The 18,424-nt window shown below is 39.1% G+C and overlaps 1 protein-coding gene across 1 annotated transcript in view; it reads left to right on the top strand.

Moving 5' to 3' along the window:
- cacna1ba (calcium channel, voltage-dependent, N type, alpha 1B subunit, a) overlaps positions 1-18,424 on the top strand; it is a 151,377-nt gene that overhangs the window by 44,233 nt on the left and 88,720 nt on the right. The window contains exons 3-5 of the mRNA XM_061037453.1: positions 2,398-2,489; positions 3,139-3,291; positions 6,907-7,094. Coding sequence (XP_060893436.1) covers positions 2,398-2,489; positions 3,139-3,291; positions 6,907-7,094 — 433 coding nt within the window. The remainder of the gene's footprint in view (positions 1-2,397; positions 2,490-3,138; positions 3,292-6,906; positions 7,095-18,424) is intronic.

The following is an 18,424-nucleotide window of genomic DNA, read 5'->3' on the forward strand; positions in this document are numbered from 1 at the left end:
TTTTCACATGGTTAGATACACTCTGGCTGTTCCCTCTGCTCAATCCGTCTCTCTTACTTGTGTAATTAGCAGAGGTCCAGCAGAGAGGGTATTAAACTTGGATTAATCAGCAGTGAGACGATGAAGGCTTTCTTGTTTTAACTTTCAATAATTATCACATCTTTTTCTCTTTCTCACGGCCCTTCTTTGAAAAACCTAGAAGACACAGAAATATATATAAATGACTATAAAATAATGTTATACTGTGACAATGCAGGGCAGACGCAGAAACAGATGTTGTGATCGGAAATAATAACTTGTTTTTACTGCACCCCGAGGATTATAATGAGACTCCTTTAAGGCTATTATGTGTTTCCAAGAGGATCAGGCTTGAATGGAAATTCAGCTTTTTAGTAAAATGAATAGAAGTCTGTTAAAAGTCAACATTTTTATGTAAGACATCCAATATTACCGTGTACACATATCTTCTCCTCCCTTTTATCCTGACCATGATACTTGTCCAGTTATTGTAATATCAAGAAGAAAATGTTCTGGCTGCAAGCTCCAACAATGTGTTCCTGAATGACCAAAGTACTTAAAGGAAGAATCTGTACTTTTTTCTTGATCACAGTCGAGCCCCTTTCAGAGTGCGATTCTGTAACAGCGCCTCAGCGATGCTCCACTGTCGTTATGTCTTTGTACATTCATATTGATTCTACAGCGGTGTAATAATTGGTGTCCCAGCCAGGGCAGACTGTCAGTCGGAATAGAGCTCGTGAAAGTCGGTCCCTGCAAACGTAAATACAACTATCTTCAAATGACATCGGTGTTATAAAGATAGCAATAGCTCCAGCATCTCTACCACAACTCTTGACCTGTGCGCTCCCTCGTTAGACGGATGAGAGACTCTGATTCTTCCCCTCTCTCAGATTCTGTCTGAGCCTTTTCTTTCTCCCCTTTCAAAACAGAAGCCACAACTTCTCTCCTTTCATCTGCACTCCTGCAGACTGTACGTCTCTTCTTTTGATCTTCTGTGGCTCGATGGCACATTATTTGAACATAAGATGAATATAAATTCACAAGGTCAGTGTGCCTTACATATTCCTCTCCCTGTAGAAAACAAGACTGTGAATATGCGTGAGGTGCAGGCAGATGGTAGGAGCAGGAGGAACAGAGGATGTGTGGCTGAAGTGTCTTGAGGAGCAGACCCCCCCCCCCCCACACACACACACACACACACACACACACACACACACGCACACACACACCAGAAAGACTCAATTTAAGCAAAATCTTCTACAGTGCTTTGAATGATTCACATTTTAAACTGCTGATTTTCTTTAATTTTCTGTAACATTTTCACAGAAACACACATGAGGAGAAACACAGGAGCATTGCTTTGGTACATGTTGTGCTTCCTGATTGATGCACACTGAATGGGGTTGGCAGCCCCACTGAGGTCTGGACAGGATTGTATTCACGCTGCTCTCTCAGATTACATTCAAGTGTTTGTTGTGTCATATGATGTGATATACTGTCTCCAGTGGGTCTAAACGTGATAGCAGGGCAGACTACATGTTTGCAGTATTCACAGCCAGTGGTCATCAAGGAGAGGATTAAAGGATGGATGAAGAGGAGGAAAATCGATTTTTGTAGAAAATCAAGAATAGATTTAAATAGATTCATAACTTCCAATAATCCATTTCTTTGGGCTAATCATTCACTCCATGGGCAATTCTGACAATCTTACTGTGCAGTCAGATGGAGGTACTTTATTATTATGCACGGTAACTTTATGGATTAATAAACGTCTCCCCTCATTAAAAGTCATCTATTCAAATCATCCGTAAAGACCACCCTAAATTTGAATGTTGTTATTTGAATATCTGAACATTTTTCTTAGTTATGTGAGGTGTAGGAGCAACATAATGTCAGACTGTAAGCTTCACAGAACATGTGTGGACTCTTCAGTATGAAAGGATCATGAAAGATGAATACCAGAGATCTCCTCCTCACTGGACCAAATATCATCAATGCATCTTTCAACTCGGCTTCAGGATCTGTGAGACAAACTGCTGCTGACACCAAACTGACTGCAGTCCTATAAAATACATATTTGACCTAAAATCAATTAAAACACAACCCTCATGTGTGCTGGTATAAGAGTTTGGTGTGTAGCTGAACTGAAAAAAAAGAGTGAGTGCTGTGTTTTGTTTAAATTGTGAGAAACACAGGAATGCAAAACTTTCGCCAACATTGTCTCGTTGCTTTGCAGTTTGTATCAACCTAATAAGGGATTTGATATGAGGACATTTAAATAACAATCTGTTCTGCAGATATTTTAAGACAAACAGAAAACCTTTCAATCCTGACCCCTGCTCTTGTTGTTGTTGTTGTTGTTGTTGTTGATGTGTGCAGGATCCTGGCCACTGTGGGGGCAGATTTTGATCTACGAACGCTGCGGGCCGTGAGAGTACTACGACCACTCAAACTGGTCTCTGGCATTCCAAGTAAGTCAACTTCTCATTTTATCACATCTCTTCTGACTACTTACACTCATAACAATATTAATAAAAATAACAGTACAGCACTGTCAAAGAGATTTTATGCAAACTGAGAGGGTCAGGATGTTGGCTCAACACTAAAGACGCCTGCAGAAAGCAGATTTATTGGTTTTACATAAAAAGTTGGAAGGGTAGAATATAGAATGATAGTAATAGGAGCTGTGGGTCTACTAGGGGCGGCTGTGGATCAGTGTCTGTCTGCTCTCAACCGGGAGGGGGTCAGGGGCTCGATCCCCAGCTCCCCAAGTTGCTGCTGCATCAGTGAATGTGTATTAATGGATTGGTTAATACTGATGGACTCTTTAAATAGCAGCCTCTGACATCAGTGTGTGAATGACCTATTGTGTAAAAGCGCTTTGAGTATTTAAAAGACTAGAAAAGCATTATTCAAGCACAAGTATATGTACCATTTACTTCTGCTTCAATCATTTGGTTAGTGCATCTTAATGTGAGACTTTGTGTTTTTAATGGTCACAGGATTTTTTTTTGATTAATGGAGTCTGGTAGTTTTAAAGATAGTGAGGCAACAGCTTTTTCAAAAGAGGCAAAACAGAAACACTTTAAATCATCTGTGTTTTCTCTTTGTCTTCACCAGGTCTTCAAGTAGTGTTGAAGTCCATTATGAAAGCCATGGTACCTCTGCTGCAGATCGGCCTGCTGCTCTTCTTCGCCATCCTCATGTTTGCCATCATTGGCCTGGACTTCTACATGGGCAAGTTCCACCGCACCTGCTTCAGGATCGACACGGGTGAGTAAGAGGATGACAAGGGGGAAACAGGCTCTGGGGTGTTCAGCTCGCCGTAATATGATTAAAACCTTAATCAATCCTATTTCATGGCTCAGGACACAAGGGCAGCGTTAAGAGTGACCGAAACACCTAGCAGCATTATCGAACTAAAGTGTATCAGTGTGCAGAATGACCTTTGTCCACATTGTTTCAGATACAGTATATCCCACCATGAATGCTGTTAGAAGTCAAACTGCATTTTATTCTAATAATTTAAATGCAGAGAAGTTGAATTTATTCAAACTTCGCTGCCAGACAGATCCACACCGACACTCCTCTACACAGAACACTACAGGGACTCTGTGTGTGGAAGCTGGGATGCAGTGAATGTTTTATTTAGCAGTAAAACTGTATCCTCCATCCTGCCTACTATTGTGTTTCATTGTGCAGCTGTAGTTTGTAGGAAATGATAAAGCTCCAATGCGGTATAAGAGGTGAGTTATGTTTAAATCCGAGATTTGATTTAACTGAAATTAAATCCAGTGGAAGACATGCAAACAGAAAATCATATAACTGACTTACACATATAGATATCAGACACAAATCCCTAAAGATAAAAACATGAGTCTGTCCACATACTCAGAATATCTCTGTGATGCAGTTTGTCGAGCACCTGCTGGACAACAATAGATAAAACATCTTACAATGGCTCGTCAATCAGAATTAGAATTCCTTTATCAATCAGAAGGGGAAATGTGATTGTTACAGTTGCTCTGAAACACAATATAGCAGTAGGAAATATAGAAATATATAAGAACTTACAGTCAAATAGACACAGAAGAATGAGCAATAAGTACCAAATGAAACACAAACACAGGGGACTGAAATTTGAACAATATTTACAAATTTAAATACACAAAATGTGCAGTGTTGAGCGGTGTAAATATCGCATATGCATGTATAAGGCTCAATAAAGATAATGTTATTTTTGTATCAGAATTGCATGCATGTCTAAACAAATTGTTGACAGGCTTAAAGACAGATTGCACAGTTCAAGTAAACATTATACAGTGGAGAAGTTACCAATCGATGACAGTCAATTAGGCAAGTATAGTCAGGTCAAATTTATTCATTGTATTAATCAGTTCTGATCTGACACATGAGACGTGACAAAGTTAAAACATTGTAAAGTTCCTTACAAAAGATACCAAAAAAAAGAGACGCTGTTGGAACAGTGGTTAGTAGTGCGTGTGCCCAATGTACATAGGCTTTAGTCCTCCAAGTGGCCAGCCCGGGTTAGATTCCTACTTTCCCTCATGTCATTCCCCTCTCTCTCTCTCTCTCTCTCTCTCTTTCCCTGATTTCCGACTCACTGTCCTAACTCTCCAATAAAGGCACAAAAAAAAAAAAAAAATGAAATCTTTAAAATAAACAAAAGATACAAAACTAATGAACATGTGAAAACTATGAAGAGTGTTTATTAAAGTTCTCGGCTGCTGGGTGAGTGAAGGATGCGTGGAGTGTGGTTAAGCGGCGGAAATAAAAAGATGGTCAAAACAAACAAAGTGACATCCTGATGCTGGTAGAATGAAGAACAGGAAGGTGTGCTCTTTAACAGTCAGGTCTTAGGGTGAGGACACACTGCATAAATCCAGGACGCATAGAGACACTAAGCCCCCCTTGTTGTCTTGAATGGAGGAATCGTATTAATAAAATCCAGAACCCCACAAGATTAATTTGATAAATATTATATCACTGTCTTCTGCTAACGCATGATTTTGATATAATGAAGGAGAAAAGCTGCCAAGCTGTGACACTGCCAGCTGCGAGCTATCCCAGAATGCTTTGCGGATAGCTCGAAGCTATCAGACCAGACTGGCGGCTTGACTTTTTAGACAGCTATTCTCCCTCATTATGTCAAATTTATCCATACAAAGACAATACTGTTAAACTGTTTAGTAAATACACCTCATGGAGTGCAGTTTGTTTCTTAAAGATCCCTCAATTCATGACAACCAGTGAGCAGTGGAGCTGGGCGGCGCATGTCTGCAGTGTGTCCGCACTCTTAAACACATCTGGCATTGGTGTTTAAAGGTGAACTGAAACCCGGAAAGTAATCTGCAAAAGATCAAACACTGAGATGGAAAAGGTAAAACCACACTGTAATAAATAACACCAGAAAATGAACAGGAAATACGGGTAGAAGGGCAGAAACTTGGTGGATAAGACGTGTTTGTGTAAACACAGACAAACAGGAGAAAGATGCATAAAGTGCAAAAATAAGTGAGAAATGTTATGCAGTTTAATTTAACAAAAAATGTTTAATAATCACTGTACATAATAAACTTTGTTTTGAAGTTTACAATTTATTCTAGATAACAGCAAACAAACTAAACTCTTAAACGTAAATAGACCCCTTATCTGTTATGGATGACAAAAACTTGTAACAGTCGTTTGTCATCAGCTTTTAGTGTGAATGGTTTTTGGTAAAAGTTGAATCAGCGATCAGGAAAGAGAAAAATAAATGACATACTAGAATCCATCTCAAAAGATCACCCTGCAGATATGTTTAAATGAGGGAAGTGCGACCGCAGTAATCAGAAACAATGAAGTATCTCAAACTAAATATATGAATATTGACAGCCCAAAACTGGTAAAATGACAGCAAATGATTAGAGCTATATTTTAAAGACCAATGAGTAAAAATGCACAGAAATATAAGTACAGCAATCATAAAAAATACAGAAATGCAACAGCATGATGTCCCAGCTTCACATAGAAAATGATCTCAACCCATACACATTGACTATACTGAAATCTGTCAAAACCTCAGTGAACAGTGTGTACACATAATACAGAGGGATCAAACTACACTGAGGAAGAAAAACACCTCAGAGCAGAACATATTCATGAAGGAGACTTAAAGTATATATCATATAATGAAGAACTGTAAAGACATAAAAACAGAGGCGCTGACGGAAATATGTGAAAACCTCCAGAAATATCCGACACAAAGCCTTAAAAAATGGAATAGAGAGCTGAAAAATGTGCTGTAGTTTAAACACTCTCCAGAGAGCTGAGTAAATATGAGCTTCCTGTAAAGACAAAATCAGATGAACAATATAAAAACTGAAAACTCATGTAGAAGTGTTTCCACTTTATCATCTCGCTGAAATCGTTATCAGAGGTAACAAAATGATTGAAAAAAATTAGTGTACTGAATAAATACCTATGGGAACGTCATATATTGTTGTCTCTGATAATAATTCATTATAAAAATAACACAAAAGCAATTCTACATTCAACCTTTGAGTTTGTAAAATGTGAATCCAATATGTTTCTCTCTGTGATATAATTGTGTCCAGATCACAGTCACTGGTTTGTGTCATCATTAAAGGGTCAGTCTGAACTGAACTCTTATTGTAAGTCATTCTGAATAAAACAGGAAATGGTGTTAAATTATTTTAAATGTTGTTATCCTTTGTATCATGTATCAAACATAAGATAGCATGTCATTTCAGCATCTTAGAACGAGAGGAACTTTAACAGAACACATCCCCAGCCCTCTCTAAAAATACCTAGAGGATTTTGTGTACATGTGTGACTGTGTGAGTCTGTGTGTGTTTGTGGCTGTAGGTGAGCAGGCAGCTGATTTCCCCTGTGGTCTGGAGGCCCCGGCCAGGACCTGCGCTAACGGCACCGTCTGTAAGGAGTACTGGATCGGACCCAGCTTCGGCATCACCAACTTTGACAACATCCTGTTTGCCGTTCTCACAGTGTTCCAGTGCATCACCATGGAGGGATGGGTGGACATCCTCTATAACGTGAGTCTTACACCAAACTAAACATGGTACCCTCATGTTTCTAACGAACCAGCTGGGTGGAGTTTACTGTTGTGGAATTTTAGAGGTTGTTCTTTAACACCATTTTTGGGGTTTTAAAGCTATCTACCAGTGTTTAAAGGGGGGGTCGGTCATAGGGACCCCCTATCCTGTGGCTTTCAATAATAACTCTTTATTTATTATTGATGTCTCAAAGTGTTTTTGCATTATCTAAGTATAAACCATGTGCAACCCTAAATTCAATTATCAGTATAATTATTTTTAATATGTCGGTGGAAGTCATGGCGGTTATATCCACTTAGTTTACTGAGAAGCAGCATTAGCTTTCAGTCTAAATGCTGCAAAAACACAAAAAGGACTATTAAAATGCGAAGGAGCTGAAGTGTTGAAGTAAGATTAAAGGGTAAATCGGGTCCTTTGAGTGTGGTTGTGTCTAAAAATCTGTGTTTTTTAAGCGTCACAAAGTTGGCTCTCATTTGCTGCTATCTCAGCACGCTAACTTTCTTTGCAAAGTTAACCTAGTCAGGACCCGGTTTTGCTCAGAATTAGTACCGTCCTTTCATTCATTTTTAGCTGACGATGTTCTCTGAGGGCAGTCTAGATCCTCAGCTAATATAAGATGTAAAGAAACTAAATTCACATACTGTTATTGATGAGTTTTATCTGACCCGTGTCTCCCTCCTCTTTATTCTACTAGTTTGCTTCAGGTACAATTAACACTTTAGATTTTAGCAGATCATCCATCTAGTAAAAGAAAGATGAGGGCACAGCATCTATCCACACAGGATGACATTTTTTATGATTGAAATGCAGGTTTTTATGTTATGTCAATCTAGATGTATTCAGTATCTTTGTTTCCTTTAGATAAAATAATTAAGTTTTATTAAGTGATCACTGTAATAAAAATTGTTCTTAATAAATCTCCAACTTAAATGATCAGTTTAAAGGTCACATGTTATGCTAAATTCACTTTACCGTGTTTTTCTAACACTAATATGTGTCTCTAGTCTGTCTACAAACCCCCCAATTATGAAAAAAGTCCATCCTCTCTGTCTTTTACCTGCTCCACTTTTCAGAAAATGTGTGCTCAAGAGATTTCCCCTTCATGACATCACAAAGGGCAGTAACCCCTCCCCCAGATGGTTGACACTCCCACAGCTAGGTGTTTCTTCTGCCCTATAAGTCTGCCTTTACAACTTAAACAATAGGGAATGGTCTACGAAAGCCCAACCACCCAAGCATCTTCCAGAGAGGGAGCGTGGTCAGACACATCTCATTTACATTTAAAGCTACAGACACAGAAACAGCCTGTTCTGAACAGGGCTGAAATAGAGGGGTTTATAGACATGATCAAATACAGGATCAGAGTGGATTTATAACAAGAAACTTCACAGACATGTTATGGGGACCTCTGAGACTTATTTAAACTGGTTGTAAAGGAGTATAATATGTGACCTTTAATGGATAAGATATCCTAAGGAGACACATTTTCGTCAGACACGCAGACACAAAAGTGTAGATTTAACTTTCCAGTTTCTTGAGCAGCATCTTACAGCCAAAAAAATACATTTTAATAAATAACTGTCATATATTTATTTTACCTGCCCTGATCGAATAGTTCAAACAGTCTGTGACAGCACGCAGCGTGGTCTGTGCACGTTTCCTGAGACACAGCACCGTTCTTCCTGACTGCTCCTTCCCCTCCCTCCCTTCCTCTCTGGGATGATTAGAGGAGAGCATAAGAGCCTGCGGAGGATGACTCACACAGCCACAACTCCCATTAGAACCACAACACAGCAATCTGACTGCTAGCATGAAACAAATCACAGTGCTCTGCCATTGACATAAACTCAGGCTTGTGTTGTACCAGGGAAACGATTATGCAATAGGTTAAATAATTAAACAGATGTAGTGGGAAGAAGAATGTGTGTTTATCAGTGACTTTCTGCCCGTCGTGCTGAAACAGGAACAGAGTTCGAGAGGAGCGATCGATGGTAGTTTGGTTGCTGAGAGCAAGAAAAGGCGTGGTAGATGGAGGATGCTGCTTTGATGCTTCTTTATGTCAAATAATTGATTCACAGCTGAAACAAAACTTTTGGACTCAGAGACGCTGATGCAGAACAGAACTACAAATTAACTCTTTTTATCTTACGATAAGCTTTCTTATGTTTACATTTTTATTTGACACTGTTTAAAATGTGTTTAATGTCACTGATGGAGGGACTGCAACCAGTATTCAAATTAACACAAGTAATGGAGATTCAGTGTGCACTGTTTCTGCTTCTCTGTTTGTTATTTTAATTCATATGAACAGGGGCGTGTCCATCATTTTTTGACTGGGGTGGCCAAACTGGGCCACTTACTTATGAAGGGGTGGCCACAAACACATACCAATTGTTTACCCTTTCTAACTTCACCAATAACATCTACTTTATAACACAAGATAATTGGTTTCAACACCTTTGACAGGGCTAATAGCCATGCCACACAGTTTAGGATTTTTGGGATGGCACCTGGGATGGCCAATCAGATTTGGTCTGTGTGCAGGCACACAGTCAGCAGGCATGGGTGTTGTCACCTGAGAAACAACTTAACTTCTTAACTTCTCTTGAAGCGACAAATTCATTATTGCTTATCAATGATGACCAATGACAAAGAAATGATTGTGATTGAGCTTTCTTAAATATTAAATGCAATAAAACAGAAACAGAGGCGTGTACAAAAGGCGTTGTACGCCGATGCCACAGTCCACTAGTTCTTTGCCGTCTGCTTGGTGTGTCAGCGATTTGAGTAGTCAGAAGACTAGAAAAGCGCTATACAAGCTCAAGTCCAATTAGCATTACTTAATTAATCATTTGCTGTATCTACTTCTGCTTGTTGTCCTAGTTACACTTTTCCTCATTGAGTTGATGTTCCTGCTCTTTATGTTGATTCTGGTTCACTCTCTAAGCCTTCCCATTAACATCTTCCCCTCCAACATCTTCTCTAAGATTTAAGACCTTTGCTCCGTCAGCCTCGGCTGTTGTCATCATTCGCATGATGAATAATCCCCATTAGACGGAGTTGTTAATCCAGAATTACTCCATACGGTGCAGTAGGGTTGGGGGGTTAAAACCACTCCTTCATCCATCACTTGACAGCGCCTCTTCTTGTCTGCTGGATCACAAATAGACGGGTAATACGCTCTGACCTCGGGCACAGGTTGCTGCTCTGGTTGAATATGATTGGTGGATACTCGGATTGATTTGTCGAGGGAGGATTGACGGCTGTCTCATTTCCTGCCGCTGTGGGACCCAGCTGTGTCCTCTTCATCAGAGCGGCCATCCATCATGGCTAGACGGGCTCCTCGTCTGTCTCTGCCAACGCTGTGACTCTGTGATGGGGATGGAGGGCAAAACTCAGGCTGTCAATTCCTCATTAGGAGACCCTGAGACCTCTCTGCCATAAACTGTTGTTTCTGACAGCCATGTTGTTTTATTACAGCTCTGTGTATGGAAAACGTTTACAAAATCACCTACACATTGGAGAAGAACCAGAGACCTTTGAATCAGACAGAGTGATGCAGGGCAGATTTGATGAAGACGTCTTGACATAATGCTGCACTGTTACTGTTGTGTCCCATTAAAGGAGAAACATCAAAACTGAATATCTGTCAAGCAAAGTTATGAAGGGGCCAGAATAAATGGAAAATAGGAAAGACACTTGCGGCTGTGGCTCAGTTGGTAAGGTCGTCGCCTCTCAACCGGAAGGTCAAGCGTTCGATCCCCAGCTGGGCATGTCCAATGTGTCCTTGGGCAAGACACTTAACCCCGAATTGCTCCTGCTGCTTCGTGGCGGTGTATGAATGGGATAAGTTGCTTCTGATGGATGATACTACATAGCGATCACTACCATCAGTGTGTGAAAGGTTTTGAATGGTTGGGTGTGACATGCAGTGTAAAAGCGCTTTGAGTAGTCGGAAGACTAGAAAAGCGCTTTATAAGCTCAAGTCCATTTACCGTTTACTGTGTGTGCCAGGACACTGCTTCGAGCGTAGCGGTAAATAATTATTCTTTCCAGGTGTTTTCTCTCTTTATACTTTGGCTTTTAGAGATGTATCAACAATACACTGAAAATCGATACAAATATGGACAATTTCAATCGATTTGACAAAAAAAAAAACTCTCTGCTTTTGTCTTGTTGTTAGATGTTTGTAGATAAAGAAGAGAGATGAACAGCCAAGGTGAAAATGTGAAGATTTAGAGATTTAGAATGCATCATGTTTCATGGTGGGATTGTTGACGCGAAGAGAGCAGGTAACTCATGAGACAAAAACAGTGTGAAAATACTGCAAGGGACTGATGAATGCCACAAACAGCTTTTCAAAAACCTAAGTGAAAACTTATATTTGGCAAGGCAAGGCAAGTTTATTTATATTTCAACAACAAGGCAATTGAAAGTACTTCACAGAACATCAAAAGCATCATGACAGAGGAAAAATAAACATTAAAATAGAACATTTAAAAATCACTAAAATAATTAAATCTGAAGATATGCTCAAATAAAAATAATTGCTGCTCTCTGATGGTGTCCCTGTTTCCCGTAGAAGAGGGCACTGTTTGCTTCACCTTCAGATTTTCTCGGTGTTTGTCAGGAACAGTAAGGGTCGGTTACACCAACCCTCCCCCTGTGACTCAATATCTACTCACCCGGACACAGCAGGCAGACTCTACGATGCTATCAGAGAGGAGCTCTGGGGAGCAGGATGTTTACAAGGCAGCTACAGGACAGCAACAACAAGATACACAGCAGACCACTCACTGCTGCTTTCCATCCGGTCTTGCTGCTTCACCCTGCTCTACAACCTACTTATGTAACACCCTAAGGGATGACAGGTGATGGACTCAAATGCATGACCTGACACAGGGCAGGTTTAAGTAAAAGCAGACAGAGATTTCATGTTCAGACCAAGGTTAGCTGCCCTTTAAATCAGTTCCACAAGCAAACAATTCCACAGGAGAGGCTAGGGCGAGGTGACTTGAAAGAACCATTCAACCAAGTGTTAACGAGAGGGACAAAAGACTGTGGGTATGTCCTGATTCGATGGCTGCAGCCTCCAAAGTGCACATTTGAAGGTTGATTGCATCACAGTGGCACATCAAAGACTGTCCCAATTAGATTCATTAATATCATAATATTAACAGCTTGGAAACAAGAGAAAACTAAATGAAGCATGAATAGGAAAAAACAGAAGAACAATAAGACAATATAACAACGACAGAGATAAAAAACAAATTCAAATTTAGAAATATGTTGTCAGATCTTCAGACTGTCACAGCGTCTAACAGCTGTCCATCCTGCAGGGTCATTCTGGTTCATTACCTGTAAACACCTTTTGGAGGTCATATTCATCACCATGGTTTTCATGTTGTTTTGAATGCATTAAACAACAATGGTTAGAAGAAGAACAGATGTGCTCTTTGTAGTCCATCTTCTTTGGGTTGTAGTTTTTGAGAACTACAAATGCAGTTGGATTCTCTTATCAACTTTGTTCTCTTTTACTATCCTCTTATTCATACCTCTCTTTGACCCTGTCACATTTTTTCATTGAGGTCAAAGAAAAGTGGATACAAAACAACTAAGGGGGTCATTTCTGGCACTTTTCAAATGGATCAAATTATTTTACTTTAGGGAGCTTGGGTATGTTAGACTTTCTATATGAGAAATAGCAGTGCTTCCCCTATATGCATCTAGCAGCGGTGGTGCACTCCTATCGTAATTTGCCATTACCAACGAGCCGGGTTATGACAATAGGGTGGTTGTTGGTTGATTATTTTGTCAAATAAATATTAAGAATTATTTTAATTACAAGAATTTTCAAAAAATAAATGCAACTCAAAAATGTGTTCCACCTCACCACCGCTGCTACAACTCCAACCTAGGGGAAACACTGAATAGTGTATTTCAAATGTCAGCTAATGTCACAGTTCCTAAACCTGGGCCACACCACCTGGCCAGTCATTGTCTGCCAAACAAATGGAGAGTTTTACCAGTTGTACCAATTGTGCTCTTCTTATAATCCTCATCTGGGAGTGATGGATGGCTCTGTTAGATGTGCACATTTCCTCAGCAGAGTTGTTTGGCTGCATCCTGTTGTTAAGATACAGAGTTTGCACAGAAGCTAAGCTACTTGCTCAAGGCAGAGTACTTGCTCTAGATTAGGAGAAGGCTATAGCATGTTGGGAGAGAGGACAGTCCAGCTGGTCTATGTGGGACACTCTCAGACCGGCATTATTAATGAATACCTCATTCCTGCTGTTGTCCAGCATTTGAAAATGTGTGATGTGATGGCTTTGTTCTAACCCTACTGCATGTGATTGGATGGCTGCATAAAAAATGGGAAAGTTACTAGAGCAGCTTTTTAACCAAAGTTAACAATTTTCGATTTTAAACAACCAGAACATAATTAAGGTGGTGTAGATTAACTTCCAGTTTAAATCTGTTTTGTTCTGTCTCAGTCCCTCAGGCAGTTTGGGTGTGGTACATGTATACTTCTGTTAAACTGATAGCTGTCCTCAAGCTAACACTTTTAGGGGGAGAACAGGGCTACTAATGGCTTTTCTATTGGCTGATAGCTGCCTCCATTCTGTTAGCTAAGATCTAAAACTGCACACCAGATAATGCACTGATGCAGCCCAACCCTCTGCAGCCTCTTCCAGCTCACAGCTACATTATGATAGATGGATCCACCTTTTTAATTCAGCAGCTCCATGTAGAAATTCACTGGAAGCATTTTTATCCTATAGTCCAACCCCTTCTCTTACCTATGCATTGCTGTCTTAGTCAAGAAGAACACTGCTGACTGCTGTCTACTTACTAACTACCTGTAAAAATAAAGTCCAGACTAATACCAATTAAATAACTTTAACTTGTTTTAATTTCTACTGTTATCGCCATTGATTATGAATAATGGATACCTGAAATAAAACCAGAGGCTTTAATGTGTGAGATACTTTATGCTGTTTATATTTATGTTTATTGAAGAAGTAAGTCTGGATAGATAGAAAAAAAGATTCTGACTCATATTTATGTTAAAAGTAATTGATATTATTTTCTAAGTGTTTTTTAATTTTCAACGATTAATTTTGGGGCTTTTTATGCTTTCTATTAGAGAAAAGACATTTAATATAGTTAGAAAATCAGTTCTACAGTGTTTTCAATGGTGGCCGCCACTTTCCTGGGCTCATATTGCCCTCCATGGTGGTCACTTGACTGAATGGAATGTGAATATCTGAAATTGTCTACACTTATATTTAGGCATTCATTCATAAATGTTTCATTGATATAATCTTATATGCAAAGATAGGGGGGTTTCTAGCAAGGACTTAATCAACCCCCATGTAAAATGTTGACTCCCAATTCCCAACATAATCATAATTTAACTTTAAGTACTGAGGTTCTGATGATGTCAGCGATGATGACCTTTGGCCTTCTGCCTTTTCAGCAATTTGATTTGTGTGTTTGTTGATTCATTTGATTGAACATCTGACGACATGTGTGGGATGAGAAACTGATATAGCTCTAGCATTTCCTTGACAAGGGGTTACCTCAAGTGAGGAATATATTCTGCCAAATGTAATAAAACAGCTGTTTGACAGCTAACAATGGATGTTAGAGATGTTAAAGATAACCAGAGGAGGCAGTGAATGCTGTTGTTTTCAGCTGATCACAGACTGCTAAGAATCATCGTTGCGCTCAATATTGAGGATAATTTAGGATAAAGAGGAGGGTGAATAAGAGAACTTTCAGTCTGAGATGCATTAATATTGTTAGTCAAGGTCTGAATGAGAGCTACTTCTGTAATGTGCTGTGTATTTTGGGCTTATAGTAGTTACAGCTAGCATGCAGCTGCTAGCTAGCTCTGCTTCATTTAACCCTTGCTTCAGTTGCAAGTTAAAGTATTTTGGAAAAAGAACAGCTGAAAAATGTTGGAAATCCATAGATGGTTTTTGTGGTGACTTTGATTTGGATTACTGTTAGTGAGAGACTGGTGAGCAGGTGGGCAGGGAAGGTCAGGTCAGGTCATGATGGGCTGATTAGAACAGAGACAGGTTTGGTGGAGAGTTGGAGGTTGTCATGCTAGCTCAGGTGTTTTAGGGTTGATGGTTTTATGTTCGTGTGTCAAAGATTTCAGAAACTGCTCCCCTATGAGTGAACCAGAAAGAAAAGCCAGTCTTGCATTTCAAATAAGCGTCCGTCAAATAAATGTAGTAATAATGGAGCTTTACTGTGGAGAGGAATCCACTTTAGACAGATCTCTAAAGCTATTCCAGGTAATCTCCCCATATTGAAATTCTTTATAGAAGCTGAGCCTCAAATTTTATCGACTCACTTGGAAGAACACTTAATGCAGAAATCGGGTTTAGATGTGAGAAAGAGAGAACGGCCTTCTGACAGTTTGTATGACTTCCTGAAGCATCAATAGGATGTCCCTTTAATAAATCAATTTTGTCAAACACACAACAAAGTACAAACTTTGGAAATACCAAAACTTGCCTTGGTGATATTATTTCACATTTTAAGGCTGTTTGCTCTCTCTAAGTTGAGACATTGTCTTTGCACTATGAAAAGAATCTAAGAAATACCGGTCTCCATGTATTAAACTGTTAAAGTCTTTTGCTGTCTGCACTGTGTTTTTTACCATGAAGTCTTAAAATTCAGATTGTTGCAGCTGTGTCAGGCTGAGCTCCACTGCCCTGATTGCACTCGTGATAGACGAGGTTAAATGTTTAAAAATAGCTCTTCGGGGAGCAGAGATGGATGATGAGGCGGTGCAGGGCTCAGACTCTCTGTGTCTTATGGGAATTTATATCCGCTCTGCAAATGCAACTTTTAAGTTCTTGATAATACAGATACGATACATACTGAGGTGTAATTTGTGACATTAAAGTGTTTGTGACTGTCAACCAAGAACCAATCTAACAGTTTGAACAGAACAGGGAGTAAGAAGCAAGATGGCTGGCTCATTAGTGATTATCATTATCAGCCCATTGTAACACCGTGTCTGTCCATGTCTGGGGCAAGTTTTGGTCATACTTCAAATAAAAAGTCCGATTAGAAATTTTTAAATGTCAAATTATTGATCATTATTTTACCACACTGAGTTCAATAGTGACCGCCCACTTTTATCGGTGGCTCTGGTTCCGGAAGTAAAGTCCCCCATTCAAAATCCTCCATTGACATTTCATAAAATCCTTATATCAAGAGATTAAATCCTGAAACCACGACAACCAGCTATCTTATACTCGTGACTATAGTACATTTGATTCGGTGCCAAAACGGAATTGAAAAATGTAGGAAAATGCAAAGGTAAAAGACTATAACTTTTGTCCGGAGTAAAGGAACTACCCATCCCACAATCCATTGAGAATGATATCGCTTCTTCTTAAATATAACTTTTGTATTTGTTATAGCATTTATACTGTTAATACAAGTTTTGTACTATGTTGTAGTTTGCGTTGTGTTTGTGAAAACAGCGGCAAGGGGCAGGAAACAATACCATGGTAACAGCGAGCGCCACCAATCAGACACGTCGCTGTTATGCTGTTATGTTTATTAATATTTCACACACAGGTACCTCGTGGTAAGTCTAGCTCTTATGGTAATGACATTTTACTTCTGGCACCACACTGTTGAGCCCTATTCTACTGTAAATGATGAGTCCTTTATTTAAATTTGAAGCATAAAACAATCTGCAGAATGCTGTAAATGAAGTTTCTAATGCTCCAAATAAAGAACTCTGACCTTCTGGGCAGGTTGCCACTGGCAAGCTTTCTCTTTCAATCTTGCCAAATCTCTCTCATTTGTGTCAGTTTGAATTAGGAAGTTTCGGTTCTCTGTTTTGGGGGTATCATTTTTCACATTATTTTTAGTGATGTTGTGAAGTTTGGATAATAGATCTGCACTTGAATTGAAGTTTATTTGAATATGACATTATATATAGAACTAAACCCTGCATATCTCACATCATTGACCAGTGTCAGTAGATTTATAAACTTTCACAAATGCTTCCTTAAAAGGATAAAGGCTGACAAACCTTTTTTTGTCTCACATGGCTTTCAGTAATATTTTTTATCCTCATAAACATCTCAAGATATGTACTCGATCATTTCAGTTTTTTCAGAATCAGAAATATTTCATTAATCCCCATGGGGAATATGCTCTTACACACAATCAAGCAGAAGAAATATAGTAATATATATAAATATGAATGAAATGAAGAACGTAAATAAGATATAAAGAAATAAGTACAATAAATAGTTTTAAAGAAATAAAGCTGTGTACTAAGCGCATGTTAATGAAGAATAAGATATGTATAAAGTGTAGATTATTCAAGAAATGAGCTATGTACTGTACAAAGTGCAGAGAGTTAAAGACAATAAGCAACATACACAAAGCAAAGTATAAACAGTGGGATACTCAAAGAGTTTTGCACAGTGTGTTTCAGTATTGCATGTCGTGTTAAAGACAGATTATTGAACAGTTAAGATTCAGAATTTTGTACCATTTTGATGAATAATTGAGGCATTTACAGTTTTAAATTTTCACTATTATAGTTTGATTTTTTTTTTTGCTGGCAACTTCTTTTCCAAATGGCTCTTAACTTAGTCTTGCATTAAAATCAAATGGTTCTAAACATGTCTCAAACCTGTGCTATGGGAACCCCATTCTCATGTCACTCACCAGTGTGTCTACAATTACTGATGAAGACATGCTGTTCAACCCCCTTGGTATCCATGGAGACAAGTGATGTTACATGTTTTACGTCTTTTTTTGCATTTATTTCTGTCATTGCCTTGAGCCCTGATACAGACTTCATATAGTGGCCGTGAACACATCAGAATTTAAAACGAAGGTAATAACTCTTCAGCAAAGACTAACGTCACCCTCAGCACGAGGATGAACAATCCTCTGGGGAACTTGTAATAGATATCCATATCATGAATGATGAAGAAGAATGGAAGTTGCTGACAGCAGAGCAATAACCAGCTGTGGCAACCTAATCCAGGCTCTGCAGCTGCAGACACCATAATCTCGTTATCGCGCATCCTGGAAGTTTGGGTCAATATGACCCCCAGCATGAGAAGATCAATCTTAACAAGTCACATCAACTCCAATAGATTCTCCAGCCATTTGCAGCTCCGTTTATCTGCCACTCTCAGTGTTGTATTTTTCTCACTGGTTTATAGTCTGAGTGGATGATTCCTTTCTGAACTCTTCCAGGTAACATACATAAAATAATAACCTGTTTTATATGGGTTACCGATATCGTT

Source organism: Labrus mixtus, chromosome 5, assembly GCF_963584025.1.
Source record: "Labrus mixtus chromosome 5, fLabMix1.1, whole genome shotgun sequence".
NCBI lineage: Eukaryota > Metazoa > Chordata > Actinopteri > Labriformes > Labridae > Labrus > Labrus mixtus.